Source organism: Trypanosoma theileri, assembly GCF_002087225.1.
Source record: "Trypanosoma theileri isolate Edinburgh chromosome Unknown TM35_Tth_20_V1, whole genome shotgun sequence".
Lineage (NCBI taxonomy): Eukaryota > Euglenozoa > Kinetoplastea > Trypanosomatida > Trypanosomatidae > Trypanosoma > Trypanosoma theileri.
In genome coordinates, this window is record NW_021639862.1 from 42437 (window position 1) to 64180 (window position 21744).

The 21744-nt window shown below is 40.4% G+C and overlaps 11 protein-coding genes across 11 annotated transcripts; all 11 read right to left on the bottom strand.

Annotated features, from left to right (window-relative positions):
- Positions 1 to 40: 40 nt before the first annotated feature.
- Positions 41 to 913, bottom strand: TM35_000201140 (myo-inositol-1(or 4)-monophosphatase 1; the record flags this gene model as incomplete). Its single annotated transcript, XM_029026799.1, has 1 exon — positions 41 to 913. One exon carries the CDS (start codon positions 911 to 913, stop codon positions 41 to 43), a length of 873 nt encoding a protein of 290 aa, XP_028881771.1.
- A 693-nt stretch (positions 914 to 1606) lies between these two features.
- On the bottom strand, positions 1607 to 3925 carry TM35_000201150 (uncharacterized protein; the record flags this gene model as incomplete). Its single annotated transcript, XM_029026800.1, has 1 exon — positions 1607 to 3925. The coding sequence occupies one exon, from the start codon at positions 3923 to 3925 to the stop codon at positions 1607 to 1609; it is 2319 nt and encodes a 772-aa protein (XP_028881772.1).
- A 391-nt stretch (positions 3926 to 4316) lies between these two features.
- On the bottom strand, positions 4317 to 4700 carry TM35_000201160 (uncharacterized protein; the record flags this gene model as incomplete). The annotated part of the gene is made up of 1 exon (XM_029026801.1): positions 4317 to 4700. One exon carries the CDS (start codon positions 4698 to 4700, stop codon positions 4317 to 4319), a length of 384 nt encoding a protein of 127 aa, XP_028881773.1.
- Positions 4701 to 5273: 573 nt separating this feature from the next.
- Positions 5274 to 7853, bottom strand: TM35_000201170 (uncharacterized protein; the record flags this gene model as incomplete). The annotated part of the gene is made up of 1 exon (XM_029026802.1): positions 5274 to 7853. One exon carries the CDS (start codon positions 7851 to 7853, stop codon positions 5274 to 5276), a length of 2580 nt encoding a protein of 859 aa, XP_028881774.1.
- Positions 7854 to 8637: 784 nt separating this feature from the next.
- TM35_000201180 (uncharacterized protein) lies at positions 8638 to 10302 on the bottom strand (the record flags this gene model as incomplete). The annotated part of the gene is made up of 1 exon (XM_029026803.1): positions 8638 to 10302. One exon carries the CDS (start codon positions 10300 to 10302, stop codon positions 8638 to 8640), a length of 1665 nt encoding a protein of 554 aa, XP_028881775.1.
- Positions 10303 to 10554: 252 nt separating this feature from the next.
- Positions 10555 to 11004, bottom strand: TM35_000201190 (uncharacterized protein; the record flags this gene model as incomplete). Its single annotated transcript, XM_029026804.1, has 1 exon — positions 10555 to 11004. One exon carries the CDS (start codon positions 11002 to 11004, stop codon positions 10555 to 10557), a length of 450 nt encoding a protein of 149 aa, XP_028881776.1.
- Positions 11005 to 11369: 365 nt separating this feature from the next.
- On the bottom strand, positions 11370 to 12311 carry TM35_000201200 (nicotinamide mononucleotide adenylyltransferase; the record flags this gene model as incomplete). Its single annotated transcript, XM_029026805.1, has 1 exon — positions 11370 to 12311. One exon carries the CDS (start codon positions 12309 to 12311, stop codon positions 11370 to 11372), a length of 942 nt encoding a protein of 313 aa, XP_028881777.1.
- A 476-nt stretch (positions 12312 to 12787) lies between these two features.
- TM35_000201210 (uncharacterized protein) lies at positions 12788 to 13528 on the bottom strand (the record flags this gene model as incomplete). The annotated part of the gene is made up of 1 exon (XM_029026806.1): positions 12788 to 13528. One exon carries the CDS (start codon positions 13526 to 13528, stop codon positions 12788 to 12790), a length of 741 nt encoding a protein of 246 aa, XP_028881778.1.
- A 2226-nt stretch (positions 13529 to 15754) lies between these two features.
- TM35_000201220 (uncharacterized protein) lies at positions 15755 to 17299 on the bottom strand (the record flags this gene model as incomplete). Its single annotated transcript, XM_029026807.1, has 1 exon — positions 15755 to 17299. One exon carries the CDS (start codon positions 17297 to 17299, stop codon positions 15755 to 15757), a length of 1545 nt encoding a protein of 514 aa, XP_028881779.1.
- A 657-nt stretch (positions 17300 to 17956) lies between these two features.
- Positions 17957 to 20464, bottom strand: TM35_000201230 (uncharacterized protein; the record flags this gene model as incomplete). Its single annotated transcript, XM_029026808.1, has 1 exon — positions 17957 to 20464. The coding sequence occupies one exon, from the start codon at positions 20462 to 20464 to the stop codon at positions 17957 to 17959; it is 2508 nt and encodes an 835-aa protein (XP_028881780.1).
- Positions 20465 to 20950: 486 nt separating this feature from the next.
- TM35_000201240 (uncharacterized protein) lies at positions 20951 to 21742 on the bottom strand (the record flags this gene model as incomplete). The annotated part of the gene is made up of 1 exon (XM_029026809.1): positions 20951 to 21742. A coding segment is annotated over one exon (792 nt), but the record flags the coding sequence as incomplete, so codon positions are not given.
- Positions 21743 to 21744: the final 2 nt, after the last annotated feature.

The window sequence follows — 21744 nt, forward strand, 5'->3', positions numbered from 1 at the left end:
TTTTTTTCTTTCTTTCTTTCTTCAAAACAGATACATTCGCTTAGATTCCTAATATATTCTGTTTGTAATCATATTTTTTGCTAAGTTCAACACCTACTTGCGAGATTTCTAGTGAGTTGGCGCAGCACACACCGCGTGACATTAAATCGAGCGTCTGGGTATCATCGATATTATGCACCACTCCACCGGCCTCCTGTACGATAATGGCACCGGCTGCAATATTCCATGAGTTGATTCCCACTTCGAAGTACAATTCTGCCCGTCCAGAGGCGACGAAGCACATATTGAGTGCTGTGGAGCCGTAGCTTCGTACGGCGTGCACTGGAAGTTTCGTCAGTTCGCTTTGAATTCCAATGAGGCTCTCCACGGCGGCCTCACTACGATTTCTTGACTGTCGCAGCAGGACGAGCGATTTATTCAAACTGCGTGTCTGCGAGACGTGAATGCGCTGCCCGTTGCACGTCGCCCCTCTTCCCCGCACGGCCGCGAAGACTTCCCGCAGGCGGGGGGCGCTGACGACCCCGACGACCGGCCGGCCGGCGACGACGAGGGCGATGGCGATGCCGCAGTCGAAGAGGCCGTGGGCGAAGCTGCCGGCCCCCCCGACCGCGTCCACCACCCACACCGGCCGCCCCTGCGCGAAGCCCCCGTCCAACTCGCGGTCGTCGCCCTCGGCCCGCTCGTCGCCGAAATGAATGTTGAAGTCCGGCGTCCCCGCGCCGAGGACGGCCACCACCGCCGCCTCGCACTCGCGGGTGTACGACACCAAGAGGTCCGTGTCGCTCTTCCCGCCCATCTCCAGAAGAGTCCCGTCATGCTCCTCAAGCGCACGGTCGACGACAGACGCCGATATGTGGGCCGCCCGCAGTGCGACCTCCATCGCCATGTCCAGTTCCGTATCACTCAGCGACATTTCTTTCTTTTTTCTTTTTCTTACAAAGTAGTAGTGATGGTGAAGATTTGCTCTTAGTCCGTCAGATATATATATATATGTATATATATATATACTCCTATCCTTTAATATAAAGCAGGCATACAAGGGGAAGAGAAACAAAAAGCGTATTAGACAAGACTGACTCCAATAAGGTATGCAAAGAAAGAACCACATAAACATAAAAGAAGAGAGACATGTATTTAAAAGATCAAAAGAAAAAAAAGAATAAGTGTACATATTTACATACATGCGTTTAGGTTTTTGTGTGTTTGTATTTTTGTGTGTTTGTGTTTGTGTGGGTGCGGAAGACACCATCACATAATTGAACAATCATGCCAGGGCAAGCATATGATAAAAGAAGACTACCAAAGTGAAATAGATATATATGATAAACACATACAAACACACACACACACGCAAAGAGAGAGAGAAATTGAAAAAAACAAACACCGAAAAGAAAAGAAAGAGGAATAATTTATTGTTCCTGCTTCTTGCAAAATACATTCCATCACACACACAAAAAAAAAAAAAAACATTACATGTATATAGATAGATAGATAGATTCCATTCTTCGTGTTTTTCTCTTCTTCTCTTTTATCCTTGTATTTTCATGATGTACATCATAGCATATCGAAGAAACCCTCTATTTTCCAAAAGAGATTGTTTCAAAGTTTATATAGGTTTTATTTCATCTACAGTAACTTCTGATTTTTGCAGAATTGTCAATGATAACTTACGTGATTTACACTCGCGGTAGAAACGAAGAATTCGCTCTGCAGCTTCTTGTATAAGTAATAGATTTCTCTTCTCATTTCTTTCAGCTATAGCCTTTCTTAGAACCCTCATACTTCTATACCAGCGCTGAATAATGATACAGGCAGGTTTAGCAATATGCTCTGGTACTGGTTCACTTTTGTGGTCCCATGCATTGGTTACAACAGTCGTATTCTTATTCTGCTTATCTATTCCTTTATTTATAAATTTTGAATATAAACGCCATGAGCGTTGAATAACTATGGCTGCATCCAAACAACGTCGTTCATAAAGGAGTTTATCCCTATTTGCACGTTCCCATTTCGCTCTAGCACGACCACGGGCACCACGAAAATGTCGTTGTCCCCATAAAGCCACTTGTAGGGCCTTTGATAACACATAAAGTTGATATTTTCGCCGCTGCAATGCTAATCGAGCTTGATAGCCTCGAGCAACTCGGCGTATTGTCTGTACATGTGGCCACCGTTCCATCATATATTCACGTCGCCTTAAAACACATTTTCGTAAAACACGCATAATAGTTCTAGCCGCGAACTGTTGCGTGGAATATTCCACATCTTCATACTTTTCTGCTCGAAGTTCACGTAATTGTTTTCGTGCAGATGAGGATCGAACAAGACGTTGAATGACAAGAACAGCCTTGAGTTGTTTATGTAATAATACACGAGCTCTGTGTCCTCTCCATGCGGCCTGTAGAATAATTGCAGCAGCTTGTCGACGACGTTGACGCCGTGATAGAATTAACCCTGGATAACGTACGGCCTTAGCTTCTTGTCTATCACAATGACCACGGTAAACACGTTGAATTGTAAGGGCAGCATATTCTTGTACTTCACGCATTCGTTCTTCTTCCTCTTTTTTCTGTGCTCGTCGCTTTAATGCTGTGGCGTAAAACTTTGAGAAAACAAAATTTACCGATCGCCATGTGGTATCAAAATTGGAATTCACATTATGTAATTCTTCTGTTACCACACGTAGTGCGGTATTCCAAGAACGTTTCGCGTGTTCTTCTTCACGAAGTGACTCTAAAAATCGAAGTTGTCGTCTGTACCGTCGTAATGATGCTGCTACCTTGGCAAGATGACAACGATATGCACATTGAATGCGAAGAGCTGCCTCCTCATGTCGATCTGTATTATTCTTCCACTCATACTCAACCCATTCATGAAGTTCATCACTTTTAGAGTAGTCATTAATAATTTTAGAGGCTACGGTTGATACCCCTGTAGTTGCTGAAGCTGCTCTTACGGCGCATGCATTTCGCTTAAATATGCGTTCACCAGAAAGAAAAACTTCCCAGAGTGCTTGTTGTTCAAGTTGTTCTGGTGTTAACTCAATAAGTTTTCCTACAGGTTTTTGTTCACGAGATATCACAGATTTGGATATGGTGGCTTCATTTTCTCTGGAGTATGCACTCAATTCATCAAGTTCCGACTGCTGCTGACGTAACATTCCTTGACGTCCTAACCGTTCATATTTTGCCCGTTCCATATCCCAGAATCTTAACCCTTTTCGAACTTCTTCCGCAGATGCTGTTGGGTGTTCACGACGCCATAGATCAAAGGAAACAGAGTGTCTGTCATTAAATACTACAGGTTGTACATTGGATGGTGAATCACCTTCATTACTTGGTGGTGTATAATTATTTAATGTAAGTAAGATATGTTCCTTTACAGAAGGGATACGCTCTAAAGAAGACGTAAAATGCTCATCAAAGTTATGTCGAACACTGTATGAGTTAGAAGCATCTAATGACCTTCCTACTGTATCCCATGCAGCAGAAGAAGCAAAAGTCAATTCTCCCTCTTGAGTACTGTAAACACCACCTTTAACAAAAGTTGGGTTAAATGTATGATATGTTTGAAGTTGACCCACAAATTTCTGCATAATAGCACGTGTTTTCGCAACAGCCGTTAAAAGATATTTATCTGTATCACGGCATGTTTGTCTATGTAGTCCAGAAACCGTACCACCAGAGGTAGTGCTTGAATGGAAAAACATAGGTGTTGTACTTGTGGTATGGCGTGATAATTGGCTCTTGCGATTTTGTCTTGTGTGAGAGAACTCCCCTCGTAGTCCATTGATAGCTGGGAGAAAAATACTGTTCGTAGAACCACGCGAGCGACTATATGAACGTGATAATGCCGCCGGTGATGTGGATGGGGATGTTGAAGCCATAGCAGAAGCTATTGGTGGCAGTCTTTCATCAACGTTCATCTTGTTTTGAATTTCCAGGTATATGAGGATGCACCAGGAAACGTATAACACCTAATAGTATATATATATATATTCCAAAAAAAAAAAAAAAAAAAAAAAAAAAGAAGAAAAAGAAGTAATTTGTATTCATCTATTCAACAATAGATTTCACATTACAAATAGTTTAATCAGACTGAGATATGAGACACGTACACACAGAAAAAAAAAAGTCAAACACAAACACAACCACACATAGGCATAGAGATTTTATAAAAAAAGACATGCATATCCAAAAAAACCTTCCTTGTCACTTTTTCTCAAGTCCTCCTTTCCTACTGAAAAAGGAAATAAAAACGATCAACAAAAAGAAGCCTTTTAAATATAACATTCGCCTCTGTAGAAAGAAAGTTACTTAGTCTTTCTGTAATCTTCCCTGTTCCTCCAACCACTTTTTGTATCCAGCCCGCGGCTCCCACGGCAGCGAGTCCACATCCACAACACCCCGGCGCCGTCGCAACACCTCCGCAAGGGCATCCGCATCACTGCCGCCCCACGGAGAGGCTTTTGTGTACAGCACGAGATCATCCACACACTGCTGCAGTGTTGGCTCGCAGAAACCAATAATACGTGTGTTGATTGCCCGCTTTGTGCACAACATGTAATCCCATAATGCACTTCGCAGACGTGGCGGCTCAGTGCTTATGCGTTCCTCCAGCGGAGAATAAAACGGTGATACACCCACCGTCTTTGGGCTAAGCAAACTATTCGACAATTCTACAAAAGACCACACAGGCATATGTGTGTCCTTGATAATATCTATCTACAGATATATATATATATATATATGGATAAGAAGAAGGGAATAAAAAAACATAGAAAAAAAGAATACATATTTAAAAGAAGAAAATAGAAAAAAAAGAAGTTATATATGGATTTCATTCGTTTTTCTTTGTGGAAAAAAAAGAACGAAAAATAAAATCAAAAGGAAGAAAAAAAAGGTTGAATTGAATTACGCGATTATCATTTTTTTTTTTTTAAACAACCACAGACACACTCAGAGAGAGAAACAAAGACCTACAAAAATCAAGCATTTTCATCGAATACCAATAAAAAACGACTAGAAACTTGATTTTTGAATGCCCTAAAATCGTGTCACTATATGTTTTTTTTTTCTTTTTTTTATTTCCGTTATTCTTTCTTTTTCCTCTTTACTTACAGCACGTAAACATAAATGACTGCACCTTTAATGTTGTGTGCGCCTTACTTAACTGGATAATATATATATATATATATATATATATATATATATATTCTGTACGTATATGTATTTCGTATACATACACCAACAAGAAAAATAAAAATATCATCATTAGGCCTTCCATCCTCGTCGGATACGGAACTTAATATCCTTCTTCTTGTTCTCCTTCTTACGATTCGAGCGATCACTGACAGATGACTTTAGTTTTGCTCCCACACGTTGTGAGCGTTTAGCCATACTAAAGAGTTTACCACGCTTTGCATGTTCCAAGTGTGTGGAGTTCAGTTTGCTCTTCTTCTTCTTTCTAGCCTCAAACTTAGAACTTGCCTGTCGCAATTCCTGTGCTCGTGCAATCTTTTCATCCTTATCTTCTGCACGCTTCTTTTCTGTAAAGTGTTCAATATCGTGTGCGGTGAGATCTGCAGAGATGCCGTGAATGAGTTGCTGTCGCCGCTTTTCCCGTGCGTCCCGCTCCTTGTGTTTACCCCGCAGTGAGCGATGACTGCCGTTTTGTGCCTGCAGCCGGCGAATGCGTTGAAAGTCCTCATCGCTGAGAATGCGCATGGCGGCCGCAGAGACCTTCGTTGAAGTGCCGCCTTCACTGATGTTGGCCGCCGTGGATGCGGTGGAGCGAAAGGATGGGCGTGTGGAGTTGGCATCGGCGTCCTCAAACCAATCTTCATCATTCTCATTCTCATTCTCATCATCATCTTCTTCTTCTTCCTCCTCTTCTTCACTTTCCTCTAATTCTTCTCCCTCTTCTTCTTCTTCCTCTCCCTCTTCTTCTTCTTCTCCCTCTTCTTCACTTTCCTCTTCCTCATTGGTTGTGTCATGTGGAAGGGAGGAATCTAAGATAACTATACTACCGTTTGAACGGCGTCCATTATCATTATCATCATCATCTAGACCAGTTCCAAGACTCAAAACATCACTTTGCGCATCCTCCTCACCTCGTGTCCGTTTCAATGGAGGTTCTTCTTCTTTCATTTCGGCTGCAGCAGGAGTATCCGCTTGTACTTGCACAAGCTCTGGACAAGTATCACTCGCCTCATCATTGTCACTGTCTGAGGCATCAACGAAGCTACCATCCACATCATCTGGGTCACAATCACTGCTATCTGTGATCCACGTACCATCGCTGTCATCATCATCATCATCAGAACTACAACAAGAAGAGTTGTCATTCCTCGAGTTCTCATCGTCCATATCAGCGTAAAGCAGTTCTAGTCCAGGGACATCTGTGTAAATTTCCTGTTTGCCATATACGGGACGTTCCTTCTCTTCGGCAGGTCCAGCACGACCACCACGAAGTTTGGCAGGTAACAACTCGGGGTAAACATCACGGAATAATTGAATGAGTGCTCGAGCCGCCATCATAACACCCCTGTCTCCTCGTTGTGATTTGTATTCTATCAAATCCTTTAACAAGTCAGCATTCATTGCAAGTGGTTGACGTTTACATATCTCACGAATTGTATTAAGACCAACAGTAATAGCGTCAGGTGATGCCCGATCTGATACAAAGTGATTTGCAATAGCCTTTACAATGGGTTCAAGTGCATCTGGTGGAACCATACGGTGTACACACATGACAGAAAGGGCCAATAGTTGTGTAGCGTGAAGTTGTGAAGGTTCCATATAGCGTTCCAGAAATCCATAGAGTGGGAGATGCACCACCTCATGTTCAGATACCACTCGGGCAATGACATTTAAGAACAATATACGAACTTCAAACCGTTCAGTGGTTTTTTGCAGACGAGCGAGTAAACGTTCAACAAATTGCTGTGGATCACGTAGAAGTCGTACTGGATCCACATGTTGTTTAGCCAATAGCTCTTCTTCCTTCTCTTCCTTGTTATACTTCCGTTTTACCGTATTCATTTCTCGCTTAAGAATACGCTGACGTTTACTTGTTTTTTTCACAATCTTTAGTTTTTGTTTCATACGAGAGATAGAACGACCGGGATCAGCTTCTTCATCATCATCATTACCATCATCAAGGGATGCAATCTTCGGCATCTGAAGTAGAAAGAATCGCAATGCTGTACGTAGAATAGCGGTATGACGTGAGAAACAAGCCTGCGTGATCACTTCTACAGTACGTTCATTAGCCCAAACACGGCGACGGTATAAATCAATCATTACCATTTCTGCACAACGTGCCTGAACGGCGTCATCATCCTTCATTACAGAAAAGAGAAAATTCTGTGCTTTTTTATTAACCTGAGCCCCATTTTTCGCTCCTGGCATATTTACTTTCCGTATATCACTCACAACATGAGACAAAATGAGACGACGAAGGCTTTTATCGCGCTCTTGTAGAAGTTGAAAAAGAAGTGGAAAGGAACGTTCTGCAGAGACAATATTTTTAGACCGCATCAACGCGAGACACTTCACAAGTGCGAGACGCAACTCAGAGGACATGGCCGCACCCTTGTAGTCCTGCAGCAGCTGCACCACAATATCCGCTACCTCCGCACACTCCACCGGGAAGCAGTGTCCAACATGACAGACATAGTTTAATACCGCAATGTACTGAGGATTACTTGTTTGTTGTTGTGTCATGATGGTTTTACTCAGAGCCTTGAAGTGGTCAAGCTGGGCGAGAAACTCATCTCGATAGGCCTCAGGATCACGCCGGGTGCGGTTCTGCAGCAACAGTAGTGTGCCGCGGAATGCAGGCTCCGTCATCTTCTCAGGGTGTCCCTAGTATGTACAAATACTATGAGAGTTATTAATTAAAAAGAAAAATAATAATAAAATAGTAGAAACAAAAAAGAGATATATATAACCAGAAACAATATTATGCACAGACAGACAGACAGAGAGAAATATGTAACATGTTTCAAAGAACTTTTCATTAAAAAAAAAATGCATATTTCATTTTTCTATTGATTGATAAATAAAAAAGATCCACGTATTTGTTTGGAATAATGTGTTTTTCTTTTTTTTTTATTGTTGTTGCTTCCACTTAATTAATTACTCTTCTCTTGTTACCAAACAAATAAAAGTAGTTGTATTGGGTGTGGAATCTTATTTACTCAATTCTTTTTATTTTTTTTTTATTTTATTCTTTATTTTATGTTATTGCACGTTTTTTTTTTTTTTCCTTTCTTTCTCTCGTATCTCGCACCAACCATCAAGAGAAAAAACAAACCAAGAAAGAAAAGCGTATTCACACAGAAATATCCCTACTCCATCATCCTTCTTTCTTCTACACTCTGTAACTTACAGACATATAAACCCATACGAATATATGTAAAAGAAAACACAACAACAAAAAAAAAAAGTGAGAATACAACATTTACAGTTTAAAAAAAAAAAAAGCAAAAAGTTAAAAGAAAAAAAATGTATTTTCACACAGGAATATTGAATCTTAAAAGAGTTTTACCACCGCCTACAAAGACATATATCCAGTAAAGACAATAAAAAGCAACAAAAGAAAAAATTCCTTTTCCAGCTGCTAATATTGCAGCTACAAATGACTGGTGGTGCTATTGATCAGGGGCCCTTGACCACTTAAACTTTTCCACCAACCATTCACAAAAATACCATCCGGATCAAGTCTCTTGTGTAGCTCCAGAAAATCCTCCCAGTTCTTTCCATATGCTCGTTTCAACTGTTCTGGACCCCAAGTATAATATTTTGCCCAATGTGGTCTACCACCCATTGCTGTCATCGCATCACTAAAGGCTTGATAATATCGCATTGTGTCAGGTGCGAGTAATAAATATGGACGGTACATAACAATACCAATCCAACACGTCTTTCGTCCATATGCAGGAGACATAGCTGTTTGATCAGCATCAGTAAATCGGAATTCAACAGGGAAGTGTACCTTTAATTTTTCTCTACTGATAAGGTCTCGAACCATTTTAAATGCTTTAAGGGTATCACGTGCATCAATTGCCCATTCACAAGCCCATTGTTTAAAAAGACAGTCAAAAGTAAAACATTCTACAGAGTTTCCATACTGAACAGTAGGTGTAGCATAATAAAGTTTCCGATAGGCCCGATTAATGTATGGTTGCATTCCTGGATAAAAAGTTGCAGCAGCAAGTGCTGCTTCCAAAACACCATGACGTAGCCAATTTCCTTTTAAAAGATCAGAAATCTGCACACGAAGCTGCTTTTTCTGCTTCTTTTCCTTCTGAGAATCTGCATCTTGTTTTTTCCCAACCACATGTTGACTTGGTGCCTGCATTCGTTCTAATGTTCTCTTTGGTAATTCATGTAATGATTCCACTGACCCTTCTCTTATCGGACCTGCTACTATTGTTTTTGTTTTTGTTGTTGCTACTTTTGGTGTTGTTTTTGCAACACCTGTACCTTTTTCTGCATCATCATTACAATCCATAAAATCTCCGATAGATTCATAGCACAACTCAGTATTGGGCATCCAAAAAAAGCGGTAAAACTCTGAACCAGAGATACGTTTTTCAAGTGTATCACCCTTTGTGAGATCTTGCACGTGCACCGGTGCGCTTTGCAGCCGCCACGTACGCCGTGGTTCTGCTTGCAGTGTCACACGCACAACAACACCCATCATGCCTAAATGACATGCGACGAGTGATAATTCGTGTGCTGTTGTTGTTGATTTACTGTTTGTGGTAGTGGTGTTGTTGGTGTCAGTTCCTTCTGGTATTTCATTCTCCGGTGCACCGAATGTGCGGAATGTACCTGTGCCGTCTATGAGTGTAAGACTGACGACGCAGTCAGAGAGCGACCGCGTGCGGTGGCCGCTGCCGTGCGTCGCTGTTGCGATAACCCCCGCGACGGTGGTGTTGACGACAGAGGGAACGCAGCGCAGCATGAGGCCGTTGGCGTCGAGTGTGTTGAACACATCAGCGAGAAGTACGCCCCCTTCGCAGACGATCTGCTGGCGCTCTTTGTCTACGCGAATAATGCGGTTGAGGCGGTCGGTGTGGAGGATGTGGCCGTTGGTGTAGACGCAGGCGTTGGGACTGCGGCCGGCGCCAGCAACTCGCAGACGGCCGCCCGCCGCGCGAATATCCCGCACGATGGCCGCGGCGGCCTCTGCGGTGGGCGGGTGGTGTTGGCGGGCGGGAAAACAACAGCCGATGCGGGCGGCGTTGGCCCACGCAGCAGCGGTACTCCTCTCAGAGCGCATCGCAGGCATAAACACACACTACTAGACTGAGAGAGAATGAGAGAGAGAGAGAGAGAGAGAGAATGAGAGAGAGAAAAGTGTAATGGGGATATATAGATGGAGAAAAGATAGAGATAGATAGAGAGAATGAGAGAGAAAGGGTGGGAAAGAGTGGGAACAGCAGGAAGGGTAAAAAAAAGAATAAAAAGGACACAGAAAGGAAAGAAAAGGAAAAAATAAAAATAAAAAAAACTACAATTCTAACCCCATACCCTTCAATAACTACTCCTTTAATCTCCCAATGCAGAACTTTTCAAGCTGCCGCACAACAGAAGGTCCATGATTCTGCGCAAAGAGGTCCGCAGCATCAGGGAGACGAGCTCCTTCCATAATTAATAAACCACCAGGGTGCTTCGGCACAAACGAACTAACATCTAAAACATTCTTATTAATGACAATCCAAAGATCAGCTTCACTCGCATGACGCCTAACTTCTTCTTGACTAAAGTAAACCTCCTGCGGGCATCGGAAGTTGCCTGCAGAAGCAAAAAAATCCCTGGTGTACTTCTCTTCCACCTCATTTTCCTCAAGAGAGTGTTCCTCCACTTCAGTGGGGTGCCACCGCAGCACCAGCAGCAGAGCAATCAAAGAGCAAAAGATAAACGTGAATACCACATATAGCAAGAGAGGATTCGTTTGACCCTGTGGGTTCTTTCTCTGTTTATTTGCCATCTTTATACAAAATAAATTTATTTATTTATTGATGACTAAAGACCTTCACATATAAAGATATATCTGTGTACAAAACAAAACAACACAGGAAAAAAAAAAGTACTGGTCTTTAATCTTTAACTCCACATTCCATCGGTCTCAGTTTAATATGCCCAGAGTTTTGAATGGAATTCGATGGCTACTATTAATGATTTCCAGATAAGGAAAAGTTCCAAGGGTGCAAACAAACAAAAAAAAAGGGTTGAGCTCAAAAATAAAGAAGAGCAGCAATAAAAAACACCTAAAGAAAAAAAGGTAAAGAGATACTCTAAAGACATCTATAAATTTCGACTAAATAAATAAATAAAAGACGTATTAAACGAATACTAAAGAGTGCCATCAGTGTAGTACGCACGAACAAGAGTTTCAGCTCCTTCAACAACAAGACCACGTAAATCTGCATTAGGATTATCCATTAGAATCTCTCGTATCATAGATGAAGAGATGGTATTCGCAAATATTTCAGCCTCTAAGAAATGGTATGCCACTAAATCAAGTGAAAGCACCTTATTATTATTATTATTGTTGTTGTTGTTGTTGCTGTTGATGGTAGTATTGTCGGTGTCCGCCTCTCCCACAGACTCGCACAGCACAGATCCATTCTTCTGCTGCCGCATCATCTCCGCACAACCCGCTGATCCCGCACGTCTCACAACGAGGACGTCAAAACTGTCAAGAAGTTTCCGTAGAAGTTCCAACGGCCAACAGCCGGGACGTAGAAAAGAAGAGAAGAGATCACCTCCGCAAAGAAAGACAACACGCACAGGATGTTGGCGCACCCACGCCAGTTGTTCCTCGTTTGGACTAGCATCCGTCTCATACCATCTCTGTACAGACTCTTGCAGATGCTCCAGTACATAGAATGTTCGCACATAGTTCGGTTGAAGACCTTCCCACTCATCAAGCGCAAGAGATGGATGTTCTCGGAGTGAAGCCGCACATATAGCTGAACGCTGAGCAAAAGGACGAAGTTCTTCTTTTTTGTAGTGATCATTCACCGGAGAAACAAATCCACCCACTACTACTATCTTTGAATCATTTTTTCTTGATACTGATGCTTCTTTCTTCTCAGAATTATCATTATACTTCTTATTCAGAAGAGTATCACAGGCTGCTTCGTACATTGCAATGTGTGCAACGTGCATAGGATTGAAGGAGCCACACATCACCACCACTGCGAGGTGCATCACCACAGTCACATCAATTTTATGCCATGGCATTAACTTCGCTCCGCAGAAATGATAAGAAGAAGAAGAAGCATTTTTCATGACTTCACGCCACTAAAAAAACAAAAAAAAATAGAAACAGAAAGAAAAGATAAAGGAACAATAATAATAATAATAATAATAATAAACACACAAAGATATATATATATATATATATATAGGAAAAAGAAATATCAGAATAAAAGATGTGGGTAAATTCATTACAAAGGGAAAGAACACACAGACAGACAGACACGTCCCACAAACAAAAAATAAAATAAGACATCAATCACAACAACTACAATACAATACGACAAACACAAACACACACATACAGAGAGAGAGAGAGAGAGACAAAGAAAGAAAAAAATATGCATAGGGAAAATACTACTCATAGCGTCACATTGAACTTCTTTCCATTGTTCAACTTTATTCCTCATATTATCCTTTCTTTTTCTTTTCCTTTTTATTTTCTTTTTTTTATTTTTTTTTTTTGATCCCTTCACATTCACTTTTCACTTTCAGTTTTACTTCTTCCATTAGTGAAGAGCATCCACCAGTTCATCTGGCAACTGTTGGACTGTCGAAATGGAGCCATCCAAGTAAGCATGGTACTCCGCCTCACGCCCCTTTGGGATGCGTGGGATGTCTAACTGATATGTCTCAACATTTTTGATATACCAAATTTCTTTTGCGAGGATGAAGTCATCCAAATCCTGCCGTTCAGGTGCGGCGGACATGTACGCCCGTGTGATCTCCGCAACGACGCCCGTAGCCCCGGCGGCGACGAGCAGCGGCATGCGGTACACACTGTGGAGTGGGAGCACAATACACCCGGTAGCGCAGAGCACGCCCAGTGGGACGGCGCTGTTGAACTCAAACACCTTTGCCATCCAACGCGCGGTGAGGGCCTTCTCCTCCGGCGATATCTCATCATAGTCGTAGAGGCCAAAGTCCGTCGTGGGATGATAATACGGCCGCGGCCGCACACGCGCGGGATGGACCGGCACGATTCCAACACGTTCAGCGAATGTGTACGGCACCGTCGCTGGCCCCTCCACGTCCGCCGCCGACGCCGCCGATCGCAACAGCAGCGCAGGGGCTGTTGACATGCGAACATTGCGGAGCCCGCCGCGCCATGCAGTCGATTCTGCCGTTTGTGGAATTTCGGCGTTGCGTATGCCCTCACGTTGGCTCACACGCAACTCTTCACTGTAGACGACACCGGGTATGCACACACGGCCGCGGAAGTGTTCTCGCAGGTCCTCCCAGAGAGGCATGCAGCAAGCGATGATTAGAGGCGAATGTGAATTGCAGTGCGTGAAAAGCGGAATATGTTCAGAGGCCGCCCAGCGAATAGAGGGAGAGGTGCTGGTTTCACCCCTGCAGTCCAATGAGGAGAAAAAACAAACAAAAAGTGGAGAAAATGAAAACAAGATGAGATACAGATTTACGTACAGTAGATAAAGGAAGAGCAAAAGCAATAAAGAGAAAGAGAGGGGGAGGGAGAAAGAAAGAAAGAGAGACTTTTTGTGTGTTTGTGCGTCTGCAAAAGATGGCACAGATGAAGAAAAACTCAAGCACCTCAACTTCAAAAAAAAAAAGAATGTTGAAAACTGAGAAAAATAAAAAAAAGTAACATAAAAAAGAGAAGGGACTCAAGAAAGAAAAAAAAAAAACAGAAGGGTGTATATAGTTAACCAAAGTAGATTATTGGCATTAAATACCACCAAGGGGGAAAAGAAGAAACAGGGGAAGCAATAATAAATGAAAAATGCCACTGAGCTGTAAATTAAAACAAAAGAAAAAACTCTCGAAATCGCAAACAAAAAAAAAAAAAAAAAAATAATAAAAAAAAAAAAAAAAACGATGAAAAATTAAAATAATAATAATAATAATAATAATAATAATAATAATAATAATAATAATAATAGGTTAAGTGCATAAGTACAGAAGAAACAAAAGAACCTCGGAAAATTAACGCATCCTATCTTCAATCCACCGCAGAGTCATCACTGTTTCCCTCTGTTCTTTTTTGCGCACAATGATAAAGCTTTATTATTTATTTATTTTTTGCTTTAACACAGCATGAAAACATAGATAGAGAAACCAACTCATGCAAGCACAACATGCGTTATTCAAATCTCTCACATTCTTTATATGTGTATTCACGTAAAGGGTCCCAAGTACAAGAAAAGCAAAATAAAAACCAAAGATTCTTCTCTCATTGATACACATTTCTTCAGGATTTAATGATTTCGATAATTTCTCTTCTTTTAAGAGGATCAAAACCAACTCCTGTTGTGTTTTGGTTTCGATCTGATTATATACCCCCTATGTATTTTCTGCTGTTTTTTTTTTTTTTTTTTTTTTTTTTTTTTTTTTTTTTTTTTTTTATCCCTCTCTTTTTTCATCTTTTTTTTCGTTCTTGGTATTTCACAAGAGAAAGTCCCGATCACCTAGTAAGGAGTTAATGGATACCGGAAACCAAGGAATGAAAAACCAAAGACTCATGCATATACGAATAAACAAAGGAAGAACACATAAATAAACATATATACTCAACACATAAAAAAAAAAAAGAGAGAGCCATATATGTGATAAACATTTCTCAATTGAATATATGCGTGCATGCATTTTAGAATAGGAACAAAAGGAGAAGGCATATCTCTTTCTTTATATAATTCGTTTTTTTATTTATTTTGCTCCACTCGAATGATTTAAGCGTTCCTCTGCACCCGTTTTTTTTTTTTTTGTTGTTGTTGTTGTTGTTTTGTTTCTTCCTGTCTTTACCTTGTAGATGAATAAGTGTTAAAGCTGCAAATATTTAGCACACAATCTTTCAATTGACCTCAGAAAACTTTTTATTTTGTTATTTTTTTTTCATTTCTCATTCTCTGTGTATGTATGTATGTATATATATATATTTCTGTGTGTGTTTCAGTGCTTCTCTTTTTTTTTTTTTTTGTTTCTTCCATTTCCGACTGTCGTGGTCTACTTCTTTCTACTCACACTGCAAAGACTCCACTCGCCAGCCACTTTTCCATGTGTAAAGTAAGCACATACACAGAAAACACACACATACATGCATAAATTCCCACTCGTTTTCCTTTTTTTCTTTTCGCTCTTTCTCTTTCTTTTTCTCTTTATTAACCCCATTCATATATTTTGTCGAATTGTATGCTTTATTAACGTTTTTTTTTCTTTTTTTTTTGTTTTTGTTGTTGTTCTTTTTCCCTTTTTTTTAAAAAAAAAATTTCTTCTTCTTTTCTTATTATTGATGTTTTATTCTCTAATTATTTTTTCTCACTTCATATATAGGCATTCTGATACGTACAAGGAAAAACACTCCAGACTCTTATTACCCAATACTCATTTTTCCTATTCCTTCTCCTTTTTTTTTTTGCCTAGTCATATCAATTACAATAGCAATAACAGTTACAATAACAATAACCACCACTTTCTCCCTCTTTCTTTCTTTCTTTTTTTGTACCCACTCGATCATATTATAAATCCTCAATTGGCACACGTGGTCGTTCATCATCGTCCTCCTTTCGCCGCAAGGTAATGACAGTGTCAGGGCGTACATCATATTGACTTACACATTGTAATTCATTGTCCAACTGCACGGCCCCCTCCACACGCACAAGTACCTGCGATGCTGGTGGTATTTTAAACACCTGATGTAGGTAGCGTTTAAACGTGTGCACGCGTACACTCTGCCAGTCACCAAATATTTCATAGCTCTTATCACCGTGGCTTACAATCACACGGTAGGCGTTAGATGCCTCAGGACTGATGGAACTGAAGTTAACACTTGCAAGTGCCTCTGCTGGAAATTTCTTCCGTTTTCCCTTATCGCTGGAGAGTCCTTCCGCCTGGGCAATTTGACCGGGTGCGTGACGGAATAATTTCGCATGTCGAACAACATGACCGTGATAACATGGGAATAGTCGACACGTGTGTGCATATTTCCGCTGGTGTTTTCTGTCATTGATAAGTGTACAAAGACCATCATCTGGACAGAGCTCCAAATCATCTCGTATAGAACTTGCACTACTCCCAGAAACTATAGAACTTTCCTCTGCAAGAGTTCCTACAGCAGTGAACTTTGACTGTCGTGGGTGTGATCTCTCGAGTGTAGAAGGTGTACTTGTCGGCAGAGTTCCTTTTCCACTACCACGCCGTTGTGCATTTCCATTAGGACTTCGCATGGGATTGAAATCACCACTGTATGGAGGTGTACTTGGAAGTAGTATGGGGGATGTGTAGCCATTATTCCCTACGGATAGTCCATTCGCAGCGGGGGGTGATCCTATGCGTGTGTACGGGTGTGGGGCCTCCAAATAGTTGTCGCCCAACGGGGAGCGTTCGGGGTTCTCGCGGCGGGCGGGCGGCATGTTGCCGGTGAGAACGGGCGGCATGGTGAAGTTGGACGGGGCGTAACTAACGGGATACGGCATCACCGCCCGGTTGGTCAAACTATTATCGAAGGAGACGCCACTCGGGGCGCTAGAGGCAACAGTCGGCATGAACCGATTCTGCGCCAGGTCCCCGTGGTAGGAACTACCCGCACTCCACACAGGCGGTGGAGAACGCAGGGTGTTATCACAGGGAGATGTAGAGAGAAATCCATCGCCGGTGCGGCAGCTGAGTGTTGGACTGTGTAGACGGTAACGCGCTTGCACATTCACAGGTGATGTTACAATCCCCTCTTCCTCTCCATTGTGGGATGGACGTGGGGCCACCAGCATTGGACTAGATGCAAAACGTTGATTACCGTTTTCATGGTTATTATAAGTATTATTATTATTATTAGTATTAGTATTATTAGTATTATTATTAGTAGTATTGCTATTGCAGTTTCCGTAATAATTGTTGATATTGTTGTTGTTATTGTTGTTCATGTTATTATCATGATCGTTGCTATTGCTTCTGCCATTACTGTTATAACATCTCCCGTATGGGTGGTGCGTGCGTCCACTGTTCCCATTGAAGTTCTCTTGGCCCGCAGCTGCGGTGTTGCCTATTGCCGTTGTTTGATGTTCCATATCAGTGGGATCTACCTCGCACTAAGAAGTACAATAAAACAATCCGAGAAAGAGAGAGACAGACAGTCAGAAAGAAATGTCTGTTTCCTATATTTTCTGGTTATCTTTCGTTTATTGTCCAAAAATAATAATAATGATAAACGTAACCAAATAATAATAATAATAATAATAATAATAATAATAATAATAATAATAATAATAATAATAATAATAATAATAATGAGAATAGAAAAAAGAAATAAAAACAGAAATGATAAAGGGAAATAAACCCTAAATCCTACTATAGTAAGTAGTTCTTAGATGTGGGCACCCAAAGTGATGACTCACGCCCAAGTGACTGAGCCTCAAGATAGATAGAAAAAAAGAAAAGAGAAGGGAGAAAAGAGGAGAGAAAGGATTATATGAAAAAAAAAAAATAATGCAAGAAATAAAATAAAAAACAAGAACATAATTAGTAATAATTAACACAATCACAAACAGTATCATACGTAAAAGCTCAAAATTTGAAATGATCTTCAATATTAAAGAGAAATAAGCAAGAAAAAAGGGTACCAAAGAGAAACGTTAATATATGTATATATACTCATACTCACACTCACACTATAACTATATCTATATCTATATATCCATCTCACTAAATATCTCACCCACCATTTATTATGATACAATGAGAAGGCCAAAAAGTTCATCCAGTTTACCAACAGAAACACTATCATCAAATGAGAGCTTTACGCACACAGCAAGCAACAATATCCATGAAATAGGTGTATGATAAGAAATAATGTCCCCCTCACCATTTGGTAATAAATCATTATCATAATAAATACCCTCTTCAAAGTTAAAACAGAGAATATCCTTAATCGCAGCTGAAACACGTTGCATAAGTTTATCTCGATTGATACTAGTAACCCCAACACTCAACCATGCCGTTACACCATCTAAACTACCATCATCACTCACTATTTGACTCGCCTCTAAAAAGGCATGACCACAAGAACGTCGCAATACCTCCAATCGAGAGATATCACAGTTTATATGCATACCTTCTATTCTCTTTTTTGTTGACTCTTCTACACCTAATAATAATAGTAATGATGATGACAATGATGATGGAAATAAGAGTGCCAAAAGGACTGGAGTTGTTGTAAAACTACATCGCCCCTCGTCTGGCTTTATACTGCACTTGTACTCAAGAACATACTTCTTGTACGCTAATGCAAAGTCCTTTACTGTACACATATTCATTTGTAGCCATGATACTGCAGTATCAAGAAGTACACACAAGTCATTACTGCAGTGTAGTTTCATTGTTGAAGAATTTAATGAATTCATTTCTCCTAAATTATCCTTTTTATTTGTTACTGTTTGAGCTTTCACTTCATTTAACCATTTCGGTATAATAATGTTTATCACTATACGTTTAAGTAATGCATTTGGAGTAAAGAGAAATGCATCCCGCACGTACTCAAGAGATGCCTGATCCATAAGAAATGCACAAAAGTCATTATAATTCATTGCCTGGTCTGCAATCCACTCATTTCCCTGATATGAATGATGAGATTTCATCTTTTCAGCAAAATTGGGATCTATACAAGGACGACAGTGTCTTGCAAAGGCAAGTGCGGGGGATCCAATCACATGCAGATCACAGCAGGTAATAAAGATAAGAAAAGAGGGAAATAACACAACATCATTGGGGATTGATACTTTTTCATATTGAGAGGATTCCTTTAATTTTTCTTTTTCTTTTTCTTCTTCTTGTTGATTAGAAATTCTCTGAAATACATCCGATAACTCCATATGATTAAGACGCACTAAAGAATCAAATGTACGATGCAATGCCTTCTCTACAGTACTGTCTTCCTCCTCCACATTCCTCATGGGAGTATTAAACACATTTCCCTCATGATGTGTAGAAACTTCAACTGTATCTAAACTTTTATAGCAAGATGGATCCAACACACATTGTTGTTGCAGTAATGAAAATGGTTGAGATGTTGTAATGATAGAAGAAACACAATAATGACTATTATCATCAGTATCACACTTCACAAGCCATGTAAAATCATTCGTTATTGAATGATTGTTAGGATCACTAGAAATATGAATATCTGTATTGGCTATAGATATATCTGCAGTTTTTTGATTACGCATTTGTTGAAGAATAGCATCATGTCCCTTTCTGCCTAATGTAGATACGGAAAGACCAATTACAAAGCGACCAATAATTCCAAGTTGCTGCTCCATACGAGATAACTGATCATCATACTGTAGTTTCTTAGATTCTTCTTTACACAACTGTACAAATTGATTGAACTCTTCACGGCGTATTTGCTCTAGTGAGAGTGTCTCATACATCTGGGCTACATGCAGTTCCTCATGCAGGATCTCCAGTTGTTCACATAAATGCGATAAACGTTTTATTTGTAAAGTCTGTTGTGTTAACTGCTGTTGTTTTTCTCCATCGGGATGTAATGCCTCTCGTATTCGTGATATCTTCCTACGATCCACTGCAATAGCATTATTATCATTATTATTATCATTATTATCATCATTATCTATACATCCTCTTCTTCTTCCTTCTCTTGTAGCTACGGTGTGTAAAGTAGATAAATATACACGTTGTTCTAATTGCTCTTGTAATCTCTCTGCATATTCCCATTGTCGTGCAAATGAGAAGAGTTCTTCTCTTAATTCCCGCTGTTTCACTTCCAAAGCCGTACGAGTATTACTTTCATCTATTATACACTTAACAAGAAGCTCTTCCATTTGCAGTAATGTTCCCCATAATGTGTGAAGTATATTCACAGCATTACTCACAAGTTTAACAGATTCCAAAAGGGATATAAACATATCCATAGAAATACGATCATCCTTCATATCCGTAAAGTGTTTATTCTTTTTCTTTTTAAAGTCTTGTAAGAAATTTCTAATATTTACTTCACTCGTGAACCCTAGAGAATCAAATGCAATATGATGTAGTGCCATCATACATGTTTTATCCTCAATGGAAAGTAATGTATCCCCAGACATCCAGTCATTTTCAAATAAATCACTATTCTTTAATTGACTCCATATCTCAGCACGTGCAAGTTCATAATGTAAACATGCATCCCAACACTGCAGCGAGAGAGAACGTTGACATTGTTGTTCTTGTTGAGACATTCACTCCCCCTTAAAGTAGAGAGGAGAGGAGGGGGAGGACACTACTGAAGAGAAGAGAAAAACCAAACGAAAAAAGGAGAATATATATATGTCTGTATATAAATCTATGAATATCAAATATATGTCAATACAGATAACCAAATTATATATTTTTTTTCTTTTTTCTTCTTTTTGGAATTGTATCATATCTAAATTGCCACAACTGCAGGAAACAACACCATGTAATAATGTATTCAACGTGTTTTTTTTTTTTTTTTTCTACGTTTTTTTCTTCTTTTCGTTCTTGTTGTTTGTTGGGGTTCTGTCCTTCTCGTCTATCATCATTGTTTAAAAATGATAGTCAATAACTCTTTTCTCATTCTCTCCCTTCCTCTCTATAAATAAATATATATATAATTATTCCAATAGTATACATGCCCTCTCAACAAGCCAATCCTTCTTCTTTATATATATTTCATCCATCTTTTTTCTTCTTCTTCTTCTTCTTTAGGAGATTGGCAGCACCCGTCTACGGTATGCGGATTCAGGCAATTCCTCTGTGTTTGATGGTGTTGCCTCTACAAGATGCACATAATGCCATGGTTGTTGTTGTAATGATGATTGTAAAGGTGATTGTAATGGGATGATTCTCCCTCCACTGTCTATATTACGCGCGAGATCCACACGTTGTGTTTTCCAGTATGTGAGTTCCGCCTGCAGGGCATTTCTCTCACGCGTGAGCTGCTCAATCAATGTTCGCATATTCCTGTAGAGTTCATTCATCTCCAGTCGATCTGCGGTCTCGATGGATTTACACCGCTCCAACTCCTCCCGCAGGGCGGTGTTCTCCTCCAACAAATTCTCGTAACTCGCCGTCGGTGTTGTTGTTTCCACAGAAGTTGTGGTCTCGTCGACATCTCGGGCCGGGGCCAACAGTTGTGGCGGTCGTCGCCGCGGAGAAACACGATTGTGAACATCCGTCGTATCTCTAACCCTATCCCATGTATTATTATTATTATTATTATCATTATTTGTTGTTGTTGTTGAAAGTGATTCGATAGCTTCTAGAAATATGGAGTGCAGTAGACGTGCACCGTAGTTTGCTTCAATAATGATAGCGGCCCGCGTGCCTTTTTCACTTTCTTCCATCATTCGCCGCTCCGCCGCCAATCGCATATATCGTTCCAGTCGCAGCAGCCGCTGCAGTTCACACATCCGTTTCATTTCAATATCACTCGCATCGTCCTTCACTCCCGTGGAGGATGTGCTAATAATGTTATTATTATTCTTATTATTATTAT